The 14,142-nt window shown below is 45.0% G+C and overlaps 2 protein-coding genes across 2 annotated transcripts; both read right to left on the bottom strand.

Moving 5' to 3' along the window:
• Positions 1-382: 382 nt before the first annotated feature.
• On the bottom strand, positions 383-1,995 carry LOC116161808 (acetylcholine receptor subunit beta-like 1). Its single transcript, XM_031475275.1, has 7 exons — positions 1,858-1,995; positions 1,620-1,810; positions 1,459-1,568; positions 1,192-1,408; positions 827-1,145; positions 610-779; positions 383-564 (listed from the first exon to the last, which is right to left on the bottom strand). Exons 1-7 carry the CDS (start codon positions 1,934-1,936, stop codon positions 412-414), a joined length of 1,239 nt encoding a protein of 412 aa, XP_031331135.1. The 5' UTR covers positions 1,937-1,995; the 3' UTR covers positions 383-411.
• Positions 1,996-7,094: 5,099 nt separating this feature from the next.
• On the bottom strand, positions 7,095-13,922 carry LOC116161844 (acetylcholine receptor subunit alpha-type acr-16-like). Its single transcript, XM_031475317.1, has 8 exons — positions 13,785-13,922; positions 13,549-13,742; positions 13,389-13,498; positions 11,678-11,894; positions 11,425-11,590; positions 11,222-11,374; positions 11,020-11,174; positions 7,095-7,315 (listed from the first exon to the last, which is right to left on the bottom strand). Exons 1-8 carry the CDS (start codon positions 13,867-13,869, stop codon positions 7,148-7,150), a joined length of 1,248 nt encoding a protein of 415 aa, XP_031331177.1. The 5' UTR covers positions 13,870-13,922; the 3' UTR covers positions 7,095-7,147.
• Between the last annotated feature and the right edge of the window lie 220 nt (positions 13,923-14,142).

Genomic DNA, 14,142 nt, shown 5'->3' with positions numbered 1-14,142 from the left:
TCTTCGTCTCGGAATTTACTGCAATTCGTCTATTTGCACACGCATATTCGTTACGCGATTAAAAACTAGCAGAAATTACATTCTTGCTTAGAATTTTAGTGTACCACTAAAAAGCTACGTGATGGCTGACAGTCTAATTCAAATTGATCCCCGTACCACGGTCTCACTAGCTTTTTATCTGAAAAATGCATACTCATGGAAAATCAACGTGTAGCTATCGCTCTTATTCCAGACATATTCGCGTTCACGTTCGCTATGAAGCGGTACATGTGGAAATTTCCGCATGTTTAACAAAATACACTTTTAAAACGACAAAGCGACTACGTGTTACATAATTCAGTATTAAAGATTCAGGGTTCGAGATTTAGCCAGCAAAAAGGGCGTCGCTTGAATGACAATTTATTGAAACGCTTAAATTATGTACGCCAAAATCAACAGCGCCAGGATTAAGAAGTAGATCAGAAACAGCAACCTGTCGATCGCGATGTGGCACAACTCCCAATCGTGAGAGGCCGCGCACTTCCCGCCATGTTGGTCATCGGTGGAGTCGACGCACCTCTCGCACTAAAAACTCACAAACAATAACGCGGTGTTGCCTAATGCGCTCACCTCTACAATGCAATCGTCCAGAAGCAGAATGCGCCCGAACCTGCCACCCAGCCACCCTTTCACCTTCCACGCTACGCGTTTGGGGTTGCTCAATTTGGACATGCAGGTCACCATAACGGACTCGATCACGGTAATGCAATGCAGAAATAGGCAGGCGCTCAGAAATGAAACTGCAATTGAGGGGAGGTGTATTGGTTTGGTAGCGTTGGTGGCAAACCTATCCAGGGCGCAGCCGATCTCTTGGGCGCCACTCGCGTGCCGAAGTAGACGAGGAAGATGCAGAGGACTACCGACGTCAGGCAGCGAAGTATGAGACCCCTTCCGGTTTTGAACGTGAGGAACCTTTGGGCGAGCACCAGGCAGGCGGAGCAGCAAATGACGGTTGTTGCTACCGTGGTGGTCGTGGACGGCTTGCGGGTTAAGGTCAAGTTGTAGAGGACGTGGTAAAACTGATCGGGGTAGCCGGCACGTGTCACCTCAACGATGGTATCTGTACACGCAATCGTCCACTGAACGATGGGAATGGCGGTCTTAAACTGAAAGCAAGGGGAGAGGTCGTGAAAAACGCTGAGGAGGACTCACATCGACTCCTTTCGACACCAAACGAATGTCGGCACGTGAGCGACTGCCGGAACCGAATCTCAAGTAACAGCGCTGGGTGTCAAACGGCCAGTAGTACATGTCAAAGTCGCACAGGGCGGTCAGCTTGATCGGCGGTACCCATACCACTGACCCATCGGGTTGGACCAACGCGTACGGATTGCCATAACGTATGATCGGTTCGCCTCCGGTGTTCGCGCTGAAATGTTAACGTCTGTAATCACCCCCTCTCGAATTCCGCCCCCAAACCCGTTGAAAAGGTAGATGTCCGGCTGCCAGATCTCGTGATCGGCCATTTTCAGCGAGTCGATCCCGTTGTAATCCTGACTGCTCCACACCAACTTTGGATCCTTCCACGACTGAAACCAAGCGTGAGCTCGTCAGCTCGAAGGGGGGGGGGGGATGCTCACCAGTTTCAGCCACATCGACGAGGTGAACGTCGAGTTCAGCTCGTCTGTCTCCACGTAGACTATTGTCAGACCTATCCCGACCTCGGTGACGTTACCCTCGACGGCCTTCGCGAATTTGTCGTAGTTCAACAGCAGGTCGTTCCGCAGCTTGTCCAGCGAGGTCTCGTTCCAAAGCGGATTCGAGACGGTTCCTGACGGTGTTTGTGGGAAAAATTGAATTTCGCTGTAAATTACTTACTCCGCCCGTGATCGTGGACACCATCCCCGCGGGCGCAACTGACGTAAAACCACGCAATCACGATTAAGAGACGTATCATCTTTGCGTCTCGGGACAGCAATTGAAGTTAACGCAACAATCACTTAATGAGGTCCCATTTCTATAATGGACGTAAATTGCCACTTAAATAGCCGAGAAGCTTTGTACGTAAAATAAATTGATTAATTTTGCTTCAATATCGTTACGAAGGGCGAGTGGAGCCATGCAATGGGGCACCTATTTGAATTCCCCGATCAAATTTCGAAGGCGACACGAAGTGCATTACTCGGAAATCCCCAGGGAATCGACATAAAACTCCCGTACCCCTCAACTTTCAAGATTCCGAATATCAGTTTTTCTTTAATAGAAGCATGTATGGTTAAAATTGCAAAAAAATGCGCACTTCTTATTTTTACAACATGCGATCTGCTGGCCTTTACTATTGCTCTTCTAGTATAAAAACAGTTACGTCAATCATCACAGGTAGCCGCCCACTTCAAAGCTTGTCTGTGAGGTATACACAAATTATGCAGTTATATTTTCATCTCTTTCTGGCCTATGCGAAGGAAAAGACATCAGTTTTGCAGTGGACGGCTACCTGCGACTGTTTTTACACTAGACGACGTAAGAGGTAGCTATGGAAAGAGCGTGGAACTCGTGCAGTACTCGGTGTAGTGCTCGATTTTCAGCGGTTCTCAGGTATGTTTAGGACGATACCGGCGTCTCTGATGAAATCTACCCCAAGAAGGGTGCGATTTCTTGCTTGAGGCGGGACTAAAAATTTTGTAAAAATCACCTTGTGTTCTAGCACTACAGGTACGGTGGGTGGTACCGTCTTTTTCACCCCTTGCGACAGTCCTCAGTTCTCAGTCCTCAGTTCTTAGTCCTCAGTCATCAGTTCTCAGTCTTCAGTCCTCAGTCTTCAGTCTCCAGTCCTCAGTGCTCAGTCTTCAGTCCTCAGTCTTCAGTCTCAGTTTTCCGTCCTCAGTCCTCAGTCTTCGTCCTCAGTCCTCGGTCCTGAGTCCTCAGTCTTCAGTCCTCAGTCTTCAGTCCTGAGTCTTCAGTCCTTAGTATACAGTCCTCAGTCTTCAGTCCTCAGTCTTCAGTCTCAGTTTTCCGTCCTCAGTCTTCAGTCTCCAGTCCTCAGTCTTCGGTCCTCAATCTTCTTTCCTCAGTCTTCAGCCTCAGTCTTCACAGTTCTCAGTCTTCAGTCCTCAGCTTCAGTCCTCAGTCTCCAGTCCTCAGTCTTCAGTCCTCAGTCTTCAGTCCTGAGTCTTCAGTCCTGAGTCTTCAGTCCTCAGTCTTCAGTCCTCAGTCTTCAGTCTCAGTTTTCCGTCCTCAGTCCTCAGTCTTCAGTCCTCAGTCTTCAGTCCCGAGTCTTCAGCCCTCAGTCTTCAGTCTCAGTTTTCCGTCCTCAGTCCTCAGTCTTCAGTCCTCAGTCTTCAGTCCCGAGTCTTCAGCCCTCAGTCTTCAGTCTCCAGTCCTCAGTCTTCGGTCCTCAATCTTCGGTCCTCAGTCTTCAGCCTCAGTCTTCACAGTTCTCAGTCTTCAGTCCTCAGCTTCAGTCCTCAGTCTTCAGTCCTCAGTCTTCAGTCCTCAGTCTTCAGTCCTCAGTCTTCAGTCCTAAGTCTTCAGTCCTAAGTCTTCAGTCCTCAGTCTTCAGTCCTCAGTCTTCAGTCCTCAGTCTTCAGTCCTCAGTCTTTAGTCCTCAGTCTTCAGTCCTCAGTCTTCAGTCCTCAGTCTTCAGTCCTCAGTCTTCAGTCCTCAGTCTTCAGTCCTCAGTCTTCAGTCCTCAGTCTTCAGTCCTCAGTTTTCAGTCCTCACTCCTGTCTTCAGTCCTGTCTTCAGTCCTGTCTTCAGTCCTCAGTCTTCAGTCCTCAGTCTTCAGTCCTCAGTCTTCAGTCCTCAATCTTCAGTCCTCAGTCTTCAGTCCTCAGTCTTCAGTCCTCTTCAGTCCTCAGTCTTCAGTCAGTGCTCAGTCTTCAGTCCTCAGTCTTCAGTCCTCAGTCTTCAGTCCTCAGCCTCAGTCTGTCTTCAGTCCTGTCTCAGTCTTCAGTCCTCAGTCTTCAGTCCTCAGTCTTCAGTCCTCAGTCTTCAGTCTTCCTCAGTCCTCAGTCGTCAGTCTTCCCTCCTCAGTCCTCAGTCTCCGTCCTCAGTCCTCAATCTTCAGTCCTCAGTCTTCAGTCCTCAGTCCTCAGTCTTCAGTCCTCAGTCCTCAGTCTTCAGTCTTCAGTCCTCAGTCTTCAGTCTTCAGTCCTCAGTCTTCAGTCCTCAGTCTTTAGTCCTCAGTTTTCAGTCGTCAGTCCTCAGTCAAGCGCTCAAGTTCTCGAGTCCTGTAGCCCCCAAGTCCGTAAGACTTCAAGCTTTAAAGTCATCAAGCCCTCAAGCCGCCAAGCTCTCAAACCCAAGCCGCCAAGCTCGCAAGCATGAAACCGTCAAACCGATGCGCCGTTACGGCGTTAATACGTTACACCGTCAAGCCCTCAAACCTTCAAGCTTTCAAGCCATCAAACCCTCAAGCCTTTTAAGACCTCGCGCCCTCAAATCTTCATCTTCTAGCCCTCAAGCCCTCAGGTCTTCACCTTCAAGCTTTAGAGCTTTTAACCCGTCAAGTCGACAAGCCTTTAAGCCCTCAAACCCTCAAACCCTTAAGCAGTCAATCTTTTAAGCATTCAAGCCCCCATGCCCGCAAGATTTCAAGTAAACGTCAAGCCCTAAAACCTTTATTTAGGCTTTCAAGCCGTCAAGCCCTCAAACCTTTAGGTCGTCAAGCCCTCAGGCCTTCACCTTGAAACCGGAAAACCTTCAAGCCACCAAGCAATCAGGTCTGCAAGTTGTCAAGCCGTCAAACTATCAAGCCATCAAGCCTTCAAGTTTTCACGTATTCAAGCTCCCAACCCCTCAAGCCCTCAAACTGTCAAGCATTCAAACCCTCAAACCTTTAAGCTTTCAAGCATTCAAGCCCTCAAACCTCTAAGTCTTCCAATTGTCAAGCCCTCAAGCCGCCAATTTTCAAGCCTTCAAGTCCTCAAGCCATCAAGCCTTCAAGTTTTCGAGCATTCAAGCTCCCAACCTCTCAAGCCCTCAAACCCTCAAACTGTCAAGCGTTCAAGTCCTCAAACCGATAAGCCTTGAAGCATTCCAACCCTCAAGTCCGCAAACCGTCAAGCCTTCAAGTCGCCAGGCCCTCAAGCCGTCAAACCTTCAAGCCTTCAAGCCTTCAACTCTGCAACCCATCAATCTCTCAAGTCTTCGCCTTCATGCAGCGAGCCCCCAGGCCCTCAAGTCGTCACAAACTCTCATGCCTTCACTCAAGTCTTTAAGCCCTCAGGCCTCCCCTTCAAGCCTTTAAGCTCTCAAGCCGTCAAGCCATCTAGCCTTCAAGCCCTCAAACCCTAACACCCTCAAACTCTCAGCTATCTAAACCGTCAAGCTTTCATACCAAATCTTCAAGCATTCAGTCCTTCGCTTTCAAGCCTTTGCACCTCGAGGTGTCAAACTGTTAAGCCGTATGGCCTTCAAGCCTTCTTGACTTTAAGCCTTCAAACTCCCAAACCCTCAAATCCTCAAACCGTCAAGCCTGAAGCCGTTACGCCGTTACACCGTCATGCTCTCAAGCCCTCAAATCCCCAAGCCCGTAAGCCGCCAAACCCTCAAGCCTTCAATCTTGCAACCCGTCAACCCTTTAAGCCCTCCAGCCTTTGCTTTCACGCTTTTATCTTCAAGCTTTCGTCTTTAAGCCGCGAGCCCCCAGGCCCCCAAGCCCTCAGTCCTTCGCCTTTAACCCCTTTACGCCCTCAAGGTGTCAAACCCTCAAGCCATCAGACCCTCAAACCCTCAGATCTTCACCTTTCAGGCATTCACGTTTAAGCCTTCAACTCCTACATCTCTCAAGCCGTCAAGCCAGCGAGCCTTTAAGCCTCCAACCCCTCAAACCCCCGAGCCCTCAAGCCGTCAATCCTTCAAGCTTTCACGCCCCAAACCCGTAAGCCCTCGAGCCGTCAAACATTCCAGTCGTATAACTTAAGTTGAACTTTAGGAAGTTTCCAGAATGCAGTTTTCCGTTCAATTTTCCAGATTCTGGTCTAAAGTCGATTTTTCAGATTACGGTTTCCAGATTCTATTACTCAGATTCTAGTTGCTAGATTACAGTTTCATTGCATTTTCCGAATTTCCTACTCCAAATTTCAGTTTCTAGTTTCACAGCTTCTATAATCATAGTTTAGAAATTCCAGTTTCCGGATACCACGTACCAGTTCCAGGTTTCGATGCAAAAATATTCGATTCAATTTTCTAGGTCTTTGGATTCCGGTTTACAAATTCGGGTTTTCAGTAAATTGGCCGTCAGGTTTTTGTTTCTAGCTCCCGTTTCTCAGTTTTTTATGAAGACTCCAGATTCCGCTTTCTTTCTTTTCAAATTCTAGTTCCCGTATTACAGATTTCCGATTACTGTTTCCACGATTTAGTCACCAGAATCCAGTCGTTTTCCTATCGTATTGTCTTTTAAGTTCCGGTTACTGGATTGGAATTACAGGATTCTAGACCAAATTCCAGTTTCCAGATCCTGGTTAAGTGTAGATTCCAGTTTCGATATCCCACCGTCCAGTTTTGGTAACCTATTTACGGATTCCGGATTCCTGTTCTCAGTTTCATTTTCAGGGTTAAATTTGCAGGTTTTAGGATTCAACTCTTAACTCCAAGATTTCACTTTGCAAATTCTAAGCCGAATTCCAGTTTTCTAGATGGTAGTTTCTAGATTTCAAATGTCAAATTCCAAACTCCAGTTGCACGATTCTGAATTTTAATACAGATCACACATTCCGAATTCCAGTTTCTAGATTCCAACTTCCAGTTTGCCCATTGTACAGATTCCAGTTTCCAAATTTACACATTCCAGTTTTCGGACTCAACGCTGCTTTGTAGCGCCCTCTTTTTGATGATTAGCGGCAAATTTAAATTGTCCCAATTTAATTGAATTTAAGTTAAAGGTGTAGAATCTTAGAGAGAGCAATTAGATAATTCCGGGTACAGGATTAGGTACTTACTAATTCCGATAACACACCTAAAACTTAAAATTCTGCAACGCTACCCAGAAGTGGTTGAACCTTATAATTTATATGTCTTAACGTTACGTAGACGTGTTACCGCATACAAACTAACACTAGATCTTTATAAAACGCCGTCCCATTATTATGGATCATGTAAAGTAAAACCCGAACAAATGTGTCGACAATTATAATTTGGTCCGTGATATTTTTACATATTGCCCCACTTAAGCGAGACATATCGCTAAAACAATAAAGGCGAACGTGGTGCAGACGAAGAGGAGCCTGTCGATGCAGACCGCCAGGAAGGTCCATTCGTCGCGAATTAAATTGGCGAGCATGCGCCTCTTATCGGAATCCTCATCGTCCGGTTGACCTCTCTTCTCGTGGGCGACCTGGAATTCGACTGTTAAAAAACTAGTGCTGGGTGGGATACACTTTTTTTGACATATCGTCTTGTATGAAACCAAATGGAATCCAAGTCGAGGATCCAAGATACAGTACTAACGATTCAGAATCAAGATTAGAGATACAGGAGATCAGGGCTCAAAATGCGATCAAGATTGAATATAAACGAATGGGGAAGAGTTTCAAAATTTAAGAAGATTCAAGATCCTTCCAAAGCAAAGGTTTAATTCTCTAAAAGGCTTTAATATCCCCCAAAAGCTTTTACGAGGTCGCTGTAGTCTGTTGGTCTTTCCAAAAACCTCCTGGAGTCCCCTGGAAACTTGAAGGCATTTTAAAGGTCTTTTAATCTACTTACAGACCCCCAAAGCTCATGGAGGGCCAGTAGGACTACAGCCACTTTTTGTGGTACGAGATCCATGGCAAAGGGGATTTTTTCGTAAACTTTGGCGGGTTTGTATCTTGGGTAATGTGAAATGGGTTCTTATCCTAGCTTCGTGCGGTTTGTATCTGGGCTAAAGTAAATGTCTAGTGCGGTTTGTATCTAGGATAAGTCGGATCAATGTCGATTCTTGTACCATTCGCGGATACTGTAATTTATTTAATCACGTAGAGAGATGTAGGCGAGTTTCGGTCACGTGGTCGAAATGTTTTCGTGGAACTTATTTTGATTCGATCGATGAATTTATTTCGCGATTTAATTCGCGTTTTGATGGTGGTTTTGCCATAAAGATTTTAATTAACTAGACACTTAATGACAATACCTGTACCTTTTCTCCAGAACTAGTAAAATTTCGGGTTTTTTTAATATCAGGGAGATATTTGAAATACTTTTCAGAACTTGTAAAAATTTTTTGAGTTTATACACAATTGATCGAACCACTGTTCCAGCAGTCTATTACTTTAGGTTTAGATAATGGAAAAGTATAATTGTTTTGATTGAGAAGTCTAATCGAAAAAGTACGACTCGTTTTGGATTCTACGCCCCAAAATTAATAAGAAAAAGTGTTTTCCCGAGAAATTTTGGTGTGATCGATTTTTGGTAAAAAAGGAAGGTTATACACTGCCTTTTTTTGAGACCCGAAGAAAAAATTGTCTCAGATCGGCCGGAAAAAAATATTTTCTTATAGAATGTGCCCTGTAGAATCCATAATTTCAAACAGTTTGAAGATTGGGCTACCAGTTCAAAAGTTACAGCCCTTTGAATTTTCTTTCGAATTTGGTTTCTAGTCTATAACTTTTGATTGAGAAGTCTAATCGAAAAAGTACGAATTGTTTTGGATTCTACGCCCCAAAATTAATAACAAAAAGTGTTTTCCCGAGAAATTTTGGTGTAGACGATTTTTGGTAAAAAAGGAAGGTTATACACTGCCTTTTTTTGAGTCCCAAAAAAAATTGTCTCAGATCGGCCGGAAAAAAATATTTTCTTATAGAATGTGCCCTGTAGAATCCATAATTTCAAACAGTTGAAGATTCTTTGAATTTTCTTTCGAATTTGGTTTCTAGTCTATAACTTTTGATTGAGAGGTCTAACCGAAAAAGTACGAATTGTTTTCCATTCTACGCCCCAAAATTAATAACAAAAAGTGTTTTCCCGAGAAATTTTGGTGTAGTCGATTTTTGGTAAAAAAAGGAAGGTTATACACTGCCTTTTTTTGAGTCCCAAAAAAAATTCTCAGATCGGCCGGAAAAAAAAATTTTCTTATAGAATGTGCCCTGTAGAATCCATAATTTCAAACAGTTTGAAGATTGGGGTACCAGTTCAAAAGTTACAGCCCTTTGAATTTTCTTTCGAATTTTGTTTCTAGTCTATAACTTTTGATTGAGAAGTCTAATCGAAAAAGTACGAATTGTTTTGGAGTCTATGCCCCAAAATTAATAAGAAAAAGTGTTTTCCCGAGAAATTTTGGTGTAGTCGATTTTTGGTAAAAAAGGAAGGTTATACACTGCCTTTTTTTGAGTCCCAAAAAATATTGTCTCAGATCGGCCGGAAAAAAATTTTCTTATAGAATGTGCCCTGTAGAATCCATAATTTCAAACAGTTTGAAGATTGGACTACCAGTTCAAAAGTTACAGCCCTTTCAATTTTCTTTCGAATTTGGTTTCTAGTCTATAACTTTTGAATTATATTTTTAGCACTTATGGGTATTCCACACCCCCAGACCCCTCGGTGCTACGTTGTCCTCTAGAAAATGTGTCCCAATGGCTATTATTATAGATTTTCAGTAATGACCATTAAGTCTTCCTTTCCTAAGAAAGAAATCTTAAATAACTTATAATTTGGAGAAGAATGTAACACCGAGGGAAACAGAAAGGTTCATTTTTGCTGTCCCTAGGCCTCTCATAAAACTTTCGTGCATTATTAGGGGTATTCTATACCCCCCATCCTGGGGGCGTAACCTTCACTCCCAGAACATTAATCCCAAGGGATTACTACAGTATTTCATAAAAGATCAAATTGTCTTTTCCTAGGAAAAAGGCCTCTAATCACTGTTACCTTGGAAAAGAAAGTAGCCATACCCCCCAGGTCCATGCTCCCTTGAAAGTAGAAATGTCCTTCTCTTAAGCTTCTCATAAGATTTTAGTGTCCGGGAGGGGGGGGGGGGCTTCCAGACCACTTGATGTTCTTCTCTAACTCGTTAACGCCAATGGTTATTATTATATTTTTTCATAAAGAGTTATTAAATATAATACTTTGGAGAAGAAAGTGGAACAGGGGGTCTGGGGGTTATGGAGTACCCCCCAGATGGATACTCCGCAGGAAATAGAAAAATCCAATTTTACTTTTCCTAAGGCTCTCAAGATTTTCGTGCACGTGTATTCTATACCTCCCCGGTGCCCCGTTGTCCCCCAGAACATTAGTCCCGAGGGCTATTACTACTCGTATTTCATAAAAGACCAAATTGTTATTTCCTAAGATAGAAGCATCTAATCACTGTTACCATGGAGAAGAAATTAGAACCGGGAGGTCTGGGCGCTATAGAATATACCCAGCTCCGTACTCCCCAGGCAATGTTCGTTTCCCTAGGCCTCTCATAAGATATTCGTGCACTGGGGGGTAATCTACAACCTCAAATCACTGCTACTTTGTAAAAGAACGTAGAACCGTGTGTCTGGGTGGTATGGAGGCCCAGGTCCATACCCCCAGACAAACAGAAAGATCCATTGTTAGTTTTCCTAAGTAACTCATAAGATTTTCGTGCACTAATGGGCATTCCATACCCATATCCATACCCCCCAGAGCCCCCGATGCTACGTTCTTCCCAAGAATCCCAAGGGGGGAACTAGGATCTAGAAACTAAAAACCAAAAATCAGGAAACCTGAAAGTTGGGCTTGGAAACCAAAAGTGTGAAAAGGGAAACTGTAAATGGTATTTGGGAAATGAAAAAGGATTCGGTGTCTAAAAAGTAAGAGCTGCAATTGGGAAACCCTAGAGGTCACTTGGAGACGCTCTGATTTTTGACTTCGTTTAAGCATCTTTATGACCTGACTGCCGAGTTCAATGATATCGTCAGGAGTGGTTGGTTACCTGCACATCGGTGGGTTTGTGGGTGGAGTAGACCAAGCCTTCGTCTTCGGAAGGACGTTTGGTAATGATCTTCTAGTGGGAGGAGAAAACCGAAACAGAAATTGTCGAAATGAAAATAATGGGGAAGACCATGAAGGGTACGATCCGCATCGTAGATCACTTACATCATTCACCAGCAACCATTTGCCAACGCTTCGCATTGAAGATCTAAGACAGCCCGAAAGCGGCCTCGGATTTTTCATCCTGCACAGCGAGTAAGCCACGACGGAGGAAACGGTCGCGAATCCCACGATGTACAAGCTGCAGCTGTAGAAGACCACTGCAAAAAACGAAAACAAATGAAGCGTCCAGTCCCGGAACTCTTACCAATTAGAGGGGCTTCGCCACTGGTCGTGTAGCTCTGATGGTTAAAGTAAAGAAGAAACATGTTGATCATGAGCGCCGAGATACCGTTCAGGATGATCTTCTCTTCGCCGTCGGGCGGCAACCAAAATTGCGCCAGTAGCAGGAGCGTCGAAACTGAAAACTTTCGCGTGAATGAGGTGTTTGATACGGAGCGCCTCCTCTACCAACGGCCGGCGGGACGATAATGGCGACGTACGGGGTTGATTTTCGCGTGATGTTCAGGCGGTAAGTCAGCGATTCGTACGTTTCGACGCAGCAAGCGTACTTTGTTGAGGTAACCTCGCCGCTCACCTCAATTTCCCACGAGCTGGCGCTCGCCGTGTCTTCCACCTACGATTCGGTTGAGTTAGTGAGATCCTGGACGTTAGCACTAGTCTTCAAAGCGTTGAGACCATGCTTAGTGCTTTCTAGCCTTACCGTGCACATGGAGCTATTCTCCATCTTGATTTCCTGCGAGCTGAAGGTCCAAGACCCCAGCTTGAGGTAACAGCGCTGCTGGTCGAAGGGCCAGTGTCTCATGTTGAAGTCGCACAGTGCGGTTAGCTTTATTGACGGCACCCACAAGACTTTCCCTTTGGAGTAGACTACCACATTCTTACTACCAACCCGAGGCAGCTGCTCCCCCTCGCCAACACTAAAAGCGATTTATGATCGGTTAAATTTCCACCTCATACAATATTCTCAAAATTTCACAAACGATAAATAGCATGCTGTAAAAGGCCTTGTTTGAAACCTTCATCTCATTTTTCTGCCCCCCCCCCTCCTCCCTATTCCACCAAAAACCTGTTCATTTATTCATTATCTTTTCTTTATACTTTTTTCCACCATTTTCTTTACATCTCCAACCCTCTGGCTGTGACTGGTTTAAACCCCATTCACGTTCCTCAACATTACCCCTTGATACCTCCTTCATACTTTCTTCACATCACTTACCATCCTCCATCCATCCTCGGCGCCCTTATTATATCTCATTTACGGCTCCCTTCAAACAATCTCTCCGCTTCTTCGAGCCCTTTTCACATCTTTCTGGTGACTCTCATCCCATTTACTTTTTAATTACTCCTTCAAGTCTCTTTATACGTTTCGACTACGCCTTTTACTCTCCCCCCAACCGCCGCACCCTGCACCTTTGCAAACGCATCAAATTCCTCCTCCCCCACATTTTCACGTATTTCACACTTCCGTGACGCTTTATTTACTTCCCCTCTAACACCGGGTGGTCTGGGAGGTACGCAATATGAGTCGATTATTTTTTCACGAAATCTGACACGACAGCATAATAAAATCTTTCTTTCCTGGGGGGTATTCCATACCGGTGTTAAATTCTCCCCCAAAATGTGTAGGGCCATAGGGAATGTTCATGATTATCTTGTAGGGATTGTCATCAAAATATCCCGAACATATTCCATTCACGAGGGATGGAAGGGTTAATCGTCTAGGAGCGTAATTTAACACCGGGGGGCTGGGGGGTATGGAATACCCCCCAGTGCAATATGAGTATAATTTTTTTCCGAAATCTTGTAGGTAGTTTCTTGTAGGTAGTTTCATCAAAATTTCCCAAATATGTTCCATACACGAGAAATGTAAGGGTTAAACGTCTTGGGGCGTAATTTAACACCGGGGGGTCTGGGGGTGTGGAATACCCCCCAGTGCAATATGAGTCGATTATTTTTTTGTGAAGTCTGCAGTGACAGCATCATCAAATCTTTCTTTCCTGGGGGGTATTCCATACCCCCCAGACCCCCCGGTGTTAAATTCTCCCCCCAAAATGTGTAGGGCTATAAGGAATGTTCATGATTATCTTGTAGGTAGTTTCATCAAAATTTCCCAAATATGTTCCATACACGAGAAATGTAAGGGTTAAACGTCTTGGGGCGTAATTTAACACCGGGGGGTCTGGGGGTATGGAATACCCCCAGTGCAATATGAGTCGATAATTTTTTTCCGAAATCTGCTATGACAGCATCATCAAATCTTTCTTTCCTGGCGGGTATTCCATACCGTGTCTTGTACGTCTTTTCAGCATTTCCTGCGTTGGAGGGTGGTCAGGTCATTAACTTGACCCGAGACAGTTAAAGTATTGCCCATTAACCACAGTATTTAGAGGGGGTTGGGAGCCGCGACTCACCTGTTGTACAGGAAGATATCCGGTTGCCACACCTCATGATCGGCCACCTTGATCTGCGTGAGACCGCCGTAATCCTTCTCATTCCACCTCAGCTTGCTATCGGTCCACTCCTGCCAAACGAAAGAAACCAATAACATGGCGACCTCCCCACGGAACTTACCAAGGTCAACCAGCTATCCAGCATGATCGTAGACTTCGCCTCGTCGATCTCCAGGTGCAGAATCGTCAGCGCGATCTTCAACTGAGTCGGGTCGTTGCTGTGCTCGGGTCGCAAAAATCGATCGTAGTTCTGCAGCAGGTCCTTCTTCAGCCTGTCCACGTGGGTCTCGTTCCAAAGCGGTTTCGGACCAACATCTGCAAGTTCAGTCTAGAGCCAGGTTCGAGCGTGCAACTTACGTGTCGTCTTAAACGTTCCAACCCCGTCTGCTGTAGCTGGACGGTATCGGAGGCATAAAAGAATCGCGAGACGTACAATCGACATCGTCGCCTGAGAATGAATCTTCTCGCCCGATTACCATTTACGTTCGCCTAAATTAGATGCAGCACTTGACTCAATCACTAGCCCAATTATTAGCGGAGCGTGACTAGCGTTACTAAATTACTCTTCTTCCGTTGTTTTGTTATTTGGAAGTCTCCCTCGGGATACCGTCTTTAAGAGGCTCCCTAGAAATTTAAAAGGATATTTTAGTCAAGTTTCAAGGTAAACACTTCAACCTGCATCTTCATATTCCAGGTTCCACTTTCACGTTCCAGT

The sequence above is a fragment of the Photinus pyralis genome, unplaced genomic scaffold (genome assembly GCF_008802855.1).
Source record: "Photinus pyralis isolate 1611_PpyrPB1 unplaced genomic scaffold, Ppyr1.3 Ppyr1.4_LG10, whole genome shotgun sequence".
In the NCBI taxonomy this organism is placed as follows: domain Eukaryota; kingdom Metazoa; phylum Arthropoda; class Insecta; order Coleoptera; family Lampyridae; genus Photinus; species Photinus pyralis.
The sequence above is the reverse complement of the archived record's forward strand: the minus strand, read 5'-3'. Positions and strand labels throughout refer to the sequence as shown.

Bases quoted from the DNA above. Each gene is read 5' to 3' on its own strand.
- LOC116161808 (XM_031475275.1), bottom strand. From the start codon at position 1,936: ATGATACGTCTCTTAATCGTGATTGCGTGGTTTTACGTCAGTTGCGCC. The intron at 1,811-1,857 runs GTAAGTAATTTA...AAACACCGTCAG, and splicing joins TGTCCACGATCACGGGCGGA to GAACCGTCTCGAATCCGCTT. The intron at 1,146-1,191 runs GTGAGTCCTCCT...CCTTGCTTTCAG, and splicing joins TGGTGTCGAAAGGAGTCGAT to TTTAAGACCGCCATTCCCAT.
- LOC116161844 (XM_031475317.1), bottom strand. From the start codon at position 13,869: ATGTCGATTGTACGTCTCGCGATTCTTTTATGCCTCCGATACCGTCCA. The intron at 11,895-13,388 runs GTGAGTCGCGGC...AATCGCTTTTAG, and splicing joins GATATCTTCCTGTACAACAG to TGTTGGCGAGGGGGAGCAGC. The intron at 11,175-11,221 runs GTAAGAGTTCCG...CGTTTTTTGCAG, and splicing joins TGGCGAAGCCCCTCTAATTG to TGGTCTTCTACAGCTGCAGC.